Here is a 14,626-nt window from a genome sequence, read left to right as displayed (position 1 = left end):
CATTTGGATTCCAGTCTCAGCCTGCAGTTCTACTTCACTTTTAAACTTGGAATTTGTGGTGAAGTGTGCAGTGTGCCTGCTGATGTTTGCAGAGGGTGGCCGTATTTCTGTTCAGACAGAGATATGTGTCTATGTTTTGTGCAGGTACATGCGCAGTGGGTCTACGCTTCGGAAAACTACTGCTGTGCATTTGCTGCCCTGATAATCTTTATGCACGCGAACTGATGCTTCTGGGTGTGTTGGACTTGCTGTGCCCATATGTGTTCCAGCATACGCACGAGGAATCTGACACAGCCAAGCACGCTGGCTTTGCTTATCGTATGCTACATGATTGATCAGGGATTTCTAGACATGCAGAAGCCTGTTTGGAAACAGTATGCCACATCTCTGCCCAAGCTGTTGAACTCTAAAAATCCCAAACAAATTTGGAAAATCATCAAATTTTACCTGAACAGAACGGGGGTGAAAAATACGTATTGGGAAACACAGGTATGTCACAGCTATGCATGTGCATATTTCCAGCAGTAGCAAGGGACTGGGCATAAGAATGGCTTGAGCCCCTCCCACTTCCATATGTGTGTAACTATCGTACTGCAGCAGCTGGACTTGTCTGGCCTGTACCTTGAGGAAAACATAGTCATGATGCTTCTTGGGACTTCATGATTGGATCTATGGCAGGTGCACCCATGCAGGCAGGTCTGATGATTGGAAAGTGTTTGTAGTTTGTACCTATGTCTAGTATTTGTCATTTCTACTGACTTTTGTGAAGAGCATGGTAATTAAGTAAATCAGTCTGATTATAAGATCCTTGTATGTATCTCTATGACCCTCACAGAAAATGTGGCCTCTGACACTGTGGTATCCAAGTGCCCCGTGGAGTGCCAGGTCAAAATAATAATTTCATATTCCTTGAACTAGTGAACAAGCTCCTAGATTGGTATGGATTTCTTCCATCACAAGCTAAAGAGACAAGCAAAACTCTTTTGATCTTATGGTGCATGTACATACCTGAGATGACGGACTGAAACTTCTGTCTGTTTTAATGGACGCTGCAGGCTGAAGCTTTTGTATCACCCGGTTTGCTGGCTGTGGATACTCTGCACCTGCAGTCACCATGCTATAGGCAGGTGGAATGAGCGCTGACTGCCTTTGCAGAAGCTGCAGGATGGTTTGGATATCAGCAGTCATTTGGGATTCAAGCCTACAGAAGTAACACAAAATCAGTAATCAGTTAACTCATGGTCAGGAGTAGGTATGTTTTAACATACTGATTACAGATGCATTCGAGAGGGACCTGCAGCTTATTAATAAAGCAAACTATCACTTGTTATGACATGACCATGTCTTAAATGTGAAAGAACAGAAGAGGGAGTACTGAGCCCTTCCAAAGCTTGCTGGCTCTCCCTTTCCTTTGCAGAACATATCTGCATGCTGTCTCTGATCTTTTTCGCTACATTGAGTTCATTACTGTCTTCTTATGTTTGCAACAAAAAGTAACACCGGGGACCAGGTCTTTGGTTGAAATTAACTGTTATAAATGTACTCTCTTCAGTTCTCTAAATTGATTTGTATGGGTTGAGGATGGGACGTTATTTCTGATGCATCTGACAATTAATTCTGACATTCTCAATGCTAATATGATGCACTGAAGTAAGCAGAGAGCCACATTTGTTTTTTTCAACAGTTAGAAAATGAAAGATGCTTTCAAGTTCATTAAAAAAAATAGCCCAAGTCTCCTTACTGTGAAAATTTATTCAGTCTTTTTCAGGCCTCAGGATTACTGTCAACATTTCTGATGTTCAAATTTAGTAGCTTTTTTCTCTTCCTCCCGTCCCCTTTCAATAAATTTGTATGTGATTTCTGAAACACTTGAACTGCTTATATTGTTCATACTTACAATTCCACTGAATTGTAAGCACTGAAATGATTTTCAAATGGTCTTGCCAAGATCTGTGACAAACTCAGCAATAGGTAATGCCTGTGGTGCCTCCCCAGCTGCTGGAAGACTACAGAACATGCTATGACAGACTGTAATACAGCTATACAGCCTTCTGTATTGCAACTTGTCTTCTGTCAGAGTAAACGAATCTTCGTCAGCAGCTTTTAATGTCGTGAATGTTACTGTTGGGCTCCTGACAGCAGCAGAATTGATCCTGTGCTAATAGATTTTTGCTTTCACCAGGTGTTTCACTGTTGGATAATATTTTATATCATGCCGGAGTTGTCCATTGACTGTGTCATTTATTTATAAAAGCATCTATGAAATTAATCCGAAAGGTATGCCCAAACGATATTTAGGATGCTGTTTCTTCCTTTATCAGGAGAAGCTGGCTCTGTGGCACCAGCTCTGATAAAGAAGCGCCCAAACTCAGAGGTTACAGTCAGTCATGCCCTACTCGCTCTCTTGTTCCGCTCCCTTGGGTTCTTTGCTGCTTGCAAATGTGCTGATCTCACACAAGCATGATGTGTGATGCCGCAGGGGAAAATACTGCAGCAGCAGCAGCAGCATGACACCATCCGGAGAGTTTTCGTCTGTTAAACCTGGGCCTTAATATCTCAGTGAATAAAAGGGATTTAGCATTGGAGGACTTGTATCAACGATTGTCTTTGGCTTTGATTTCACGTTAAAATTGATCCCTTCTTACTTTGTTAGCACTCGATAGGAGTTTCCCGGTACTTGAAATCAAAGAGCACCTCTGGTAGTCTTTGTTAATCATCATTGCATATATAACTTCTCCCTTTTTTCTCCAAAATTTAAAACAAGTCCATGTCATGTCACCAAAGGATGAACAAACAGGAGAACCTTAGATGTTTTGCCCACAGCCTCCATGAAATTCCAATTGCTTAAAGAGGAGAAATAGAGAACTCTCGGGACAGAGTCCTTGTACAATGGCTTTCCAGCCTTCTATATCCATTTAATAATTTGGATGTTATGCCAAGCCTTTAACTTGGCATAGAAAAGGTCAGAAAGAAGTGACCCTGCTTTTTAGTCCAGCAGGTCAGATCTGACTTAAGCAGGATAGAATATTGTCTTTTACATGCAGAGAAGACCCAGCAAGGCCCGAAATCCTGACAGCATGAAAAGTGTTAAAAATATGAGAAGAGTTAAGGACAAAAATGATTTAATACAATCTGTTACAACTTAAATCTCTGTTTATCAGCAACAATAATATTTTCCTCAGGGGTCAGTACTGGGACCAGTGCTGTTTAACATCTTTGTTGGTGACATGGACAGTGGGATTGAGTGCACCCTCAGCAAGTTTGCAGATGACACCAAGTTGTGTGGTGTTGCAGACACGCTGGAGGGAAGGGATGCCATCCAGAGGGACCTTGACAGGCTGGAGAGGTGGGCCTGTGAGAACCTCATGAAGTTCAACAAGGCCAAGCTCAAGGTCCTGCACGTGGGTAGGGGCAATCCCAAGCACAAGTACAGGCTGGGCGGAGAATGGATTGAGAGCAGCCCTGAGGAAAAGGACTTGGGAGTGCTGGTGGATGAGAAGCTCACCATGAGCCGGCAATGTGCGCTGGCAGCCCAGAAAACCAACCATATCCTGGGCTGCATCAAAAGGAGTGTGGCCAGCAGGTCGAGGGAGGTGATTCTGCCCCTCTACTCTGCTCTCGTGAGACCCCACCTGGAATATTGTGTTCAGCTCTGGAGTCCCCAGCACAAGAAGGACATGAAGCTGCTGGAGTGGGTCCAGAGGAGGGCCACGAAGATGATCCGAGGGCTGGAGCACCTCTGCTATGAAGACAGGCTGAGAGAGTTGGGGCTGTTCAGCCTGGAGAAGAGAAGGCTCTGGGGTGATCTTATAGCAGCCTTCTAGTACTTAAAGGGGGCCTACAGGAAAGCTGGAGAGGGATTTTTTTCCAAGGGCATGTAGTGATAGGACAAGGGGTAATGGATTTAAACTGAAAGAGGGCAGATTTAGATTAGATATAAGGAAGAAATTTTTCACTCAGAGGGTGGTGAGACACTGGAACAAGTTGCCCAGAGAAGCTGTGGCTTCCCCGTCCCTGGAAGTGTTCAAGGCCAGGTTGGATGAGGCTTTGGGAAACTTGGTGTAGTGGAGGGTTTCCCTGCCCATGGCAGGGGGGTTAGAACCTGATGATCTTTGAGGTCCCTTCCAACTCTAACCATTCTATGATTCTATGATTCTCTCTCGAAAAAATACTGAGAACTTGCATAAGAATTTGATAAAACTGGGTAAATTTGAGATAAAACTTCAGTTTCAAGAGCTTAAGATTTCAGGAAAAGAAATGTAATCAAAAGACTACACACTGTTGATGGGGAACATGCAGCTGTTTAGTTATGTGACATTTACAGTCAGAATACTTGACTGTAATTTGAAATTGTGGCAATTTAGGCTTACATGTTAAAAATGTCTTTTTAATGTACTGTATAGTATTCAGAGATGCAAAATACTACGGTTTGATTGGCTTATGGGAGATAAAGGAAGCAATATGCAGTTAACCTGGCTTTAGACTGATTGATAAAATATACAGCACAGAATGCCAGGGAAGAGCTACTAACGTATAATTAGGACTGAGTGCGTGTCATAGTATTTGTCATGGAAAAATATTGAAAGTAATGGAATTGCAGAGTGAAAATAATAAAAAAGCCACAGACCTGAGCACAGGGCAATTTAAAATTGAGTGAAATTACACGGTAAATTATAGTGTAGAATGGATCAAAATTCTGTAACCATATTTTTAAGATGCTGTAAGCTATGCTGCTTAGCTGCCAGCGAAGAGTAGTGTATTAGAGAGCAAAAGAGAGAAGGAAGAGACATTTTATTAAGCAAGGGTAATGATGGGTTCTGACAAAAGAAACACCTGTTCTCTGTTGTAACAGGTATAAGTATTTTGCCTTTACATATTCCCATGTCTTACTTATTATAGAGACAATGTGGCAAAATAAGTTAATGCATCAAAAAGGGAATTTGTCTTTTTTAAACAAGGCAGCCGGTTTACTTTGGATGTCCAGGAAAGAAAAAGTACTTCACATATTGAAGATACCAAAAATTGCCATTTTGTGAACATGTAAATATCTGGGAATCACTGTTAAGGGAACAGCATTCCGAGTGAGGCGAGATTTAAATTTAACGAGTTTAGGTGCCTCACTTCAGCTTCTTCGTTAAAAAGCTGGTCTCCTGAACAGTCAATCAAGGAGAAAGGCTCTTCTGCTAGGCAATTCAGAGTAGCTAATGTGAGTACCTAGAGGGAAGTGATATGTCTATGTCTAGGGTAGATTTCGATTAGATATAAGGAAGAAATTTTTTACAATGAGGGTGATGAAACACTGGATTGCCCAAAGGAGTTGTGGATGCCCCATCCCTGGAAGTGTTCAAGGCCGGGTTCGATGAGGCTTTAAGCAACCTGGTCTAGTGGAAGATGTCCCTGCCCATGGCAGGGAGGCTGGAACTAGATGATATTTAAGGTCCCTTCCAACCCAAATCATTCTATGATTCTATGATATGAATATTCTGGCAATTAATTAAAAATTTTGTACCCTGCATTCCACGAATAGGTTTTTCCTAGAATCTGGAAGACTGAACTTTGGTGATATTTATGCTACTCAGACTACATATAGATAACAAAGTGATATTACCATCGGGCATACTTTTGAACTTTTGAACTTCTGAACTTCTGAATGCTTTTGGAAACTTTCTGTGCAAATTCATTCCTCCTGTACTGTCATTAATATCAGTTGTATTATGTACTTTCAAGCATATATTTTTTTTTGTCATATCTTTGTTTTTACCTGTTGAGTTGTTCTTGAAGTAAATCTAATCGATTCTCCACTTCCCCATATATAAAGTCACTTTCAGTTTCACAGATGCCCCATGTAACATGTGGTAATGCTGACTGAGTTGGGGAGTCCTGGTACTCCTGGATGTTCTCCGGCTCCCAGTCTCTTGTATCAGTGATATCTGATGAAGAACAAACCATATAAAAGCATAATTTCATATACATGCTGTTAGAGAGGGGTTGGCACCCCTCAAGCATCCCACTTACTAGTGTTTTGCAAAACCTTGAAAGTCATATTGGTGCATTGGCACACTGCCTGAACAGCTCTCTTTGTTCCTTACTATTATTTAAGGAAAGATAAAAGTGGTCACATCCAAAAATTATAAAATTCTAACCTAACAATAGCAACATGCTGACATTTTGAAGCTGTAGATAAACAAGCAGCTTTGTTAATTCAGCATCATCAGAGTGCTGCCCCTGAATGGTTCCTATTTCTTTAGTTTTATTTCTATTATTTTACCAATGAAGTCCCAACTTTTTCAAGGTGGTGTTTTGTTTGTTTGTTTGTTAGTTTGGTTTTTAGCAAGTCATTGTTCATTGAAATTAGGAATACTTGTTTTAACCCAAGTGCATTAACTGATATACTTGAATGTCTTTGATTGTGTGTTTCAGAGATCTGGCTAAAACCTCTTCTCTTGCCTTGAATGTGCTATTGAGGTGTATTTACTGTTTAGCTTTTTGGTGTAAAAGGAGAACTTGCTGCATTGCATTTACAGCACTGGGCATGCATTACAGTGCATTGAAATTCCCCCTCTAGAGGAAGTTGCCAGACTTCAGCTAGCTGCCTTTCTTACCAATAGTTGAAATACTGCTTGTCTTAACAAGTTTGGTGAAGTGTAATGTGTTTTCTCTGTGGCAGAGGCCATTTAGTGCAGCTTATGTTGTTTGCAAAGGGATACTGGTTATTACTTTCAAAAAGGAAATTGATTTTTGTTGATACAGCTTTTAGCATCACTAGACTCCAACCCAACCCTTACATCGTAATGTAAAGCATGTCTCAGAGACTCTTACAGTACTATGAGGTGAAAAGTGCCAGTACATTTTGTCTAATAATTTGTGAATCCTAAAAGAATGAAATATTCATCATTGTTGGTTCAGTTGGATATCACTTTAATATTAAATGAAGCTTCATAGTAAATAATTTTCTTTTTTCCCTGTTTGAACTGCAGGCAAAATTTAGGATTAAGATAGAGAAAATAAATTAATTTCAAGCTAAAAAAGACCCAGTCACATAATTATCTTACTTCAGCGTTTCAGCTAATTTGCTGAATTTAATTCCCTTTCTAATCCTTATATATTGTATATATCATATATAAAGTATACAAAAACATACTCTTTATGCGAGTCATTTATATTTATTTATTTATCTCCAGCCTTTTGTAAAAAAAAAATGATTATGACTACTCCAGGCCTCACCTTCTACCTGCTGTGCCCAAATTCCATCCCTCTTGTCCCTCCCAGTTCTTGAATCTCTGTGATCAAACACTGTGCCTTACCCCTCAACCAGAACTCAGGGGCACTCCTTCCTTTTGCTTGGATTTCTGGTTTGAGCTATTTCCCTTCCCGTTTCAGTTTGATTAATTTACACCTCTGTGCATTTATTAATTAGTTTACATTCCTGGCTTTAGGCTGCTTCTCCTATTGACCAAGCTGGTGAAAAGTTTCAAATCGTTTATCATGGGATTTATTAGTTGCTAGTACCCTTATCTGATATAGAATTAAGATCTTTCTGTGAGCTTTGCAGAGCCTGCAGGTGACATATTTAGGAGGAACAGTGCTTTTTCTACATCTAGCCCCACCGGCCTCAGGCCTTTGTTACTCTGAGTGAATCTGTTGTCATGCAGTCAAAAATACCACTCACATTCTACTCCGCTGTAGTAAAAAAGGCTGTTTAAAGCTTTAACACCTGTTCAGCACAACTCCCATTAGCATTGTACTTGTAGTTATTTAAGTATATGAAGTTACAGAATGTATGAGAAGTTCTTACTGTGCTCAGGCTGCTGCTTCAACATGCAGCTGGACAAAATCCTTGGCTGCTTATAAGGACTCAGCCTCTGTTGTATGAGCAGTTGGATTTGAATCCCTGAACAGTCCCTGAATGGTTTGCTCAGAGCTTCTCCTAACGCTTCTCTTGGCACTGCGTGCTGGTAACTCAGCATAGGTTACATTCATTTCACACTTGTGAAATTTTTCTAAGCAACCATAGCAGCCAGAGCCATGCTTCAAAGAAAAGTGAAAAAACCACAGTATGGGTGACGTGAGAGGTTTGTCAAAATGCTATTAACTGAGCCTTTTCAAACACATCTTTGAGCAGTATTTCTCTAAGTAAAATAATAATAATAACAAATAACTCCTGCTCATATTTAGTATTTCAAACAGATTTAGCCAGGAAGGGGAGCTCTCACTACGTGACTCCAAGTGGAGGAGGAGACTTGCTTCTTTTTTTTTTTTTTTGTCAGAGAAAGGTGCTTAATGCATTATCTGATCTTTGGTTAGCAGGTGGTAGAAAGTTTCCTGGAGCTGTAGAGAGTGTTTGAATTTCGTGACATGACCTGTAACTGATTTTATGCACTCAGTAGAAGGAAGGGGAAAGAGATTTCATCTTCGCTACACAGAAACCTGTTCAGCTTCTCAGCCACATAAACCAACAGAAGGAAAGAGGAAAACAGTGTCAGAGAAGCATGTAATTTGGTTTTAGGAGGCACATGTGGCACAGTTTACAGTGGAAAGCTTACAGCAAAGTGAAAGCTATGACAAATTTCAGGGGTAAAATTTTAAACTATGGGTGTGGGTGAAATGAATGTTGTAAATCCAGTGGACTTACTTTTAAGCAGTGAATTTCAGGACTGGAAACTAAAAACTGGTTTTTATCCCGGAATATGTATTTGTAGACTATTACAACAAACATTTAATTCGTGACAAAGCTAATGAATTTACACTCAAATTATAAAATAAGCTCATACACTTAGCAAGTTAATATGAGTAACTCCAGAAAAGCCCAACAGCAGTTACAGCTTTATAACCAACTATGGTCTTCCAGGGCTTGAAGAATCCTAGACTGAGAACTAAATCAATAAATGTATAACTGGATTCACTTGAACAATTCAAGAATCAACCCTATAGTTCAAATACCAACCAAGTGAAAACAGAAAATAGCATTTTTATGCAATATATAGATTACTATACATTAAAATTATCAGAAGAGCTACATGTTTTAAAGTTGCATTTTAAGATTATGAGAAAGAAGTTTATGCAGTTTCTGCCCACATTATCCAATACATCACTGTTTCCATTCATGTAATGATGAAAGCTTAAAACAAAACTAAAGATAATTAAATATGTATCAATCACAGTGGTAATGAATTTCAGTAGCTTTATACAAGTGGATTTATGTTCAAGATTTAAAAGATATCTTAATATATGTGGATTATAAATTTCCATACATACAAACTGTTTTTTCAAAATTTCATTACGTTTATACTACTTGTATGGCAAGTTGTAATCAATCTCTAATTAATAGCAGGAGTAAGAATTTCATTTAAAACATGTATCAAAGCTGATCTTATTTTATTGACCTTGAAGTTTTTATGAAATTTACAAGAAAGGTAATGAGCTTTCATACATATTACCAGAAGCGCTAGATAACAAAGTGGAAAAAAGAATGTGGTCTTAATCAAAATATGTAACCTTTAGACATGCTAAATTTAGCTCAAACAAAATCTGCAATAGGTTGCCTTGGAAAATGTTGCTATAGCTGCAAGGACACATTTCTGGCTATTGGTAGGGAAAGGTAAGCTTTCAAATTGCAGTATGTATGCAACAAGTTTATGTGGTGCAGATTTATATAGCCCTAACCTGAGGAGACCAGACTTCATATATTCATACCTTTGAAATGTAAAAATTAATTTTTTTGGCCTAATTCATCATTAGGTTCATTTAAAGGGATAGCCTAAGAGCCTGAAGTTTATTGAATGATGATTAAAAGGTTAAATTTCCTCAATGGAAACAAACTACTAGGGAAAACAGCATTAAACAGTAAATATGTAATTCTTCCCTTCAGACTGAAACAATTACAAATGAACTTTCAGCGATATTTAAATTGTATATTAATCCAGGGTTTTTAATTAATTTCCCTTCACATCACTGAGAAAATTAATATTTTAATATATTATATGTAATTTTAATTATGTGATTTAACTCTATGTAAAATTAACTGAGATTGCTTAATAGCTTTTGATCATTTGTCATATATGAAAGGCCAAATCTTTATTCTTGTGTTTTACTCATGGAAGTCAGGATTTGGTCTGTGTGGTGTAATGGCACTCCTTTTAACCAAAATATGCAGCAGAACGGGATAGCATTCTTTCAAGCTATTATGATTTTTTTTCACTCAATTTGAGTTGTGCCTTGTCAATTCAGAGAATGAAACCAGTTACCTGAAAACATTTTTTTTTTCTGCATGGGCAACCATCATTAGGTTTATCTAGCTCTCATTATCTAGGATTTTTTACTGTCACCCAGCTCTGGCATATAAAACACCTCTTGAGGGATTCTTTACTGCTTTGGGGATGGTTTTCATCCATGGGCACTCAATAAAGTACAGTACCAGTTGACAATTTTAAAGAGTTTGTTCAAATGACTTTCCTAAGGCAGTTCAGTTACAAGATGATCTATTAAAAAAACCTGGAATAGCCTTTTGGAAGTTCTGTAGTCCAGTCTCACAGCCAGTGTGTTAAACTACGTTAATTCTCTTGAGAAATAATAATTTTTGATCTAAAATATTTTTTCTAGTTAACCTTAAAGGAAACACAAAAGTAAAAATTATGTAAAGAATTGATAGAACCATTCAGAAAATTATTTTTGATAGTTAGACTAAAAAAGATATCTACTCAAACTGTACAAAATAGCATCAGCTAGATTACCTTTGCAAGAATTGTTTCTTTTGTCAATAAGAACTTCTTCTGTGGCATGAACTATTTCTTCAAAGTCGACCTCTGTGGTTTTCTCTGTTACAGATGGGTAATCAGCTATCCCAGAGAACAGGGGCTTTTGCTCATCTTCAATAGAGGACACAAAAGATGATGACCCACTTTTTTTCTCCTCAAAGTGTTTCTTAATAGATTGATAGTATCTGGTGGTGTCCTCTGAGGGTTCAGGATCACTCTGATCATTCTCTTTGAAATAATCTGTTGAATAGAAATAATAATGTACAATAATATGCAGTTCATGAGATTGTGTTCTAGCTTATTCTGGTCTGAGGATGGAGATGATTGTTATATCCACTAGGAAGTTCACTGTCTATGAGAAAAAATTACTTTAAAGCCTTTTTTCATTCCTGTATCAGAGATTTATATTTTTAAAAAAATTCTAGAAGACATTTGCATGTGTGTAGTAAGGTTTCATAGTCTCTAAACCATAACTTATGCAAAAAGTTGCTTACATCAAAACAGCAAAAGTTTTGCCCAACACAGCCTCCCTGTTTACTCACTGTTTTTTCCAGGTGAGGATGAGATTTGAGAAAGCCTTATATTCCAGACTTTTTAAAAAAATAATTTATTATTCAATTCCCTCTTCCAGTTTCGCACATTCTTAGTCACTTCTCACAGTCTCAACAGGCTATCCCATTTCAGTTATGCCCACATAAAAGCATCTTTGCTAATTATTCTTTTTCAAAAAAAGGCAAATGTATTAATCAACCACTCAACCTCAAAATGTCTGGGCCAACCTATACAGAGAGCATGTTTCTCCACGCTCATTACTGTCAAACCTATATTTAGGATTGATATGATACAGAGAAACCCTATTGGTACAAAAAGATGGGAGTTCCTTGTTTGTCTTTGTGGAATCATTTCAAAAAAACTTTCCAAAGTAGCTGAAATTCCTTAGCCTTTAGAATTAATTGCAATTCTCTGAACATCCAATCTTTTGAGTAAGAAAAATACACAACATGCTGTGATATATATGGCAGCAGAGAACCAATCAAATGGAGATGAATCTTTCAATAATCACATTCAAGGTCTGTAGGGAGGAACAGCAGATTCAGTCCTCTTGAGAAGTGGCAAATAAAACTAGATTTAAAGCAGATGCCTTTAAAAACACATCATAAAAACTAAATAGGATTTAAACCCAAGAATGATAATTTATGAATATAGAGAACTCCTGTTCTCTTTTCAGCATAAACTTGAAGCTAATTTCCAATTCAATATTTGGTCTTACCTATTTTTTACTGAAATGTCAAGCTAATTCCAGTTCTGCTATTTATTTAAAACACATTTTAGCAGGGTAGTCTCAACAACATATAAATACTGTAACTAGTTTGCATTAACTTCCTGGGGAGACAGCATGATTTCCCATCTGCTTTGTGCTAATTACTAATCAACACAGCTTTGGAATGTCTGTAGTCTTTACAGCCTACAGCAGTGGTTAGTACAACTTTTAGTATATTCCCTAGGTTTCTTCTTCATTTTCTGATCGCTATAAGGAAATGAAACTGTGGCCTGATCTAATCCTCTTTATCTGCTCATAAAGAGAACGCAATATCTGTACAGAACACTCTGCAGGAGTCCAGGCATCTGTGAGCAGCAAGGGCAGGTAATGGTGAACAAAATAAAACCAGTATCAAAGCAAACCTCCTGTAACTGTTCTAGAGTCTCCAAGGGCAATTCACACAGCCCTGGACTGAAGTGATTTTATTTGACTTGTGTTAGCAGGATTGCTAGCTATAAGTGATACCAGTGATACTCTGATACTGTGAAGGCATCAACACAAATGCAAATGGACTGGCAGTGTAAAGCTCTTGGGGGTTGCTCAGATTGGAGAGTCAAGTACCATGTTCTCTGTAATCCCATTTTCAAAATACGGAAGAAAGCTTCATAAGAAAATTCTAATGTAGATGTCTCCCATGGCTTTTCTTGTGGGAATATATGGTGACATACATAGAGTCACGCTACAGTAAATTGTCTTAATTACTTACTGCTTCACTGACTTCAACCTGTGAGAAAGAACTTCTAATGAAAGCTTGAAATTGCCATTTTTTAGGGTAATTTTTTATGTTCATGGGATCTTGTGCACTAACGGTAGCAGTAATGAGCACCCTGTGGAATACAAATCAATCAGTGGACTAATTTTAAGAGGAGGTCATTGAGACTCTAAAGAAAAAAATTGTATAGCAGCTGAAGTATAGCAGACTGCCTTATCTGTCATATTCAGAGAATACTAAAATATCTAGAAAAAAGAAGCCAGATTCTGCTAACAATTACACTGCTGTAAAACCAGGGTAATTGAATCGATACCCCTGCATTTATTCTCCATCTGTATCAGAATAACAGAACATGCTCTTTTCCAAATACTGTCCAGGTATAATGAACTCACTGGCTTTAGAAGGAAAGCAGAGATCTGTTGAATGCAGGGACCTGCCTATTGAAATCAGGGAAGATTTGTTCATCAGCTGGTCTATTTCAAAATATGCATCTTTGGCTTTACTGATGTTGCTTTATCTGCTAGCCATCTGGCTACATTCAGAGGGTCAAAAGTTGTTTTTCTTTTAAAAGAGTCTTATTTAATGCTAAAGATTCTTCTGTCTGGAGAATAATCTGGTGATACTCTGCACCTAGAGCAGGAATTCAAATGAAAACTGCATTAATTATTTGGCTCTTCAGGACCTGATGATAGAGCAAGCTCTATACCTCAGCTCAACAGCTTAACAGTCCTTCTGTAGCTCAGTAGAAATATGTTACAAATAATATGCAGCTAGTGCTTTATTCAGAGTGTGAATTTCTCCAATTTCTCTTTCCTTTTGCAATGAAATTCAGTCATTGGTTTGGAATGAATTTTCCAGAAGAGTTGAATATTCTGTGTATGTGTATGGATGGATAAATTCCCTTTCTATCACACAGACTTGAGGTTTCAAAAGGTTTCACTTCTCCTTTCTCTTCTGTTTCCAAAATAAATGTAATCGTTAGAAAAAAACCCCTCAAATCCCTCATCCTAGTGCTCCCTCCTTCCTTTTCCAGTAAGAAAAGTTTCACTCTCTGATGCTGACTGCTAGAAACAATGTTTTGATGAAGATGGCTATTTTGTAACTTCCTGCTTTGCCAAACATGTACAAACGTCATTTACACTCTTTATGGGACTTGATTCAGCCTGTTATGTGTTTTGTGTGCCTGCCAAGTTTACAGGCAATGCCCTCTGACATTTGCTGTCTGGAAATTAAAAAATCTTCATAGTAATTATCCGAAGGTTTGTGTCCTGCTTTTCGCACTTGCACTGGCAAAGGGAGGGAAGAAACGGGGTTGTCATGAGGGCAACGAAATATAGCTATACCATAGACTCACAGAAATACTGGCATGAAATCGAACTTGGTGGGATGGTTACCAGAGATCGATCATGTTTCTTTTGTGTGCCATGGTCAGCTTGTAGTATTGAAGTTTTGCAATATTCACAGTGGCAGTCTGCGTGATCTAGACATATTTTCTCTTAAGGTATTAGTCTGCTGCAAACAACATCGGTATTAGTGTCAGTAATATATTACATGTGGAGGAACACTGATTAATAGTATTGTAATTTCATTAACTGGAATTTGTCATGCTTAATCAGGCTAGCTATGTAGGCTAGTGTTTCAGAAGCTGCCAAATTCTTACTCCCTTTTTCAGCCATCCAGTAAAAAGTCCCATAACATGCCTAGACAAATTCAATTTTGTGCAGGAAATTAGGTGAATGACTTCCTTACCCCTGCAGAAAGCAATTTATATCCCAAACCAGAAACCAGACAATCCTTATCATTAACATCATCTGCATAACTATAAATCTGTTCAGCAGA

General features: G+C 38.1%; 1 protein-coding gene across 3 annotated transcripts in view; it reads right to left on the bottom strand.

Annotated features, from left to right (window-relative positions):
- The window catches only part of KCNH7 (potassium voltage-gated channel subfamily H member 7), a 247,618-nt gene that overhangs the window by 649 nt on the left and 232,343 nt on the right, over nt 1–14,626 (bottom strand). For 2 of the 3 annotated variants that reach the window (XM_086615257.1, XM_086615258.1), the window contains 3 exons: nt 10,731–10,994; nt 5,762–5,930; nt 1,009–1,201 (listed from right to left, as the gene is read on the bottom strand). In XM_086615257.1, the coding sequence (XP_086471383.1) occupies nt 1,009–1,201; nt 5,762–5,930; nt 10,731–10,994 (626 nt within the window). The remainder of the gene's footprint in view (nt 1–1,008; nt 1,202–5,761; nt 5,931–10,730; nt 10,995–14,626) is intronic. The other variant, XM_086615259.1, reaches the window with a different exon arrangement.

Source organism: Tauraco erythrolophus, chromosome 8 (assembly GCF_009769465.1).
Source record: "Tauraco erythrolophus isolate bTauEry1 chromosome 8, bTauEry1.pri, whole genome shotgun sequence".
In the NCBI taxonomy this organism is placed as follows: Eukaryota; Metazoa; Chordata; class Aves; order Musophagiformes; family Musophagidae; genus Tauraco; species Tauraco erythrolophus.
The sequence above is the reverse complement of the archived record's forward strand: the minus strand, read 5'-3'. Positions and strand labels throughout refer to the sequence as shown.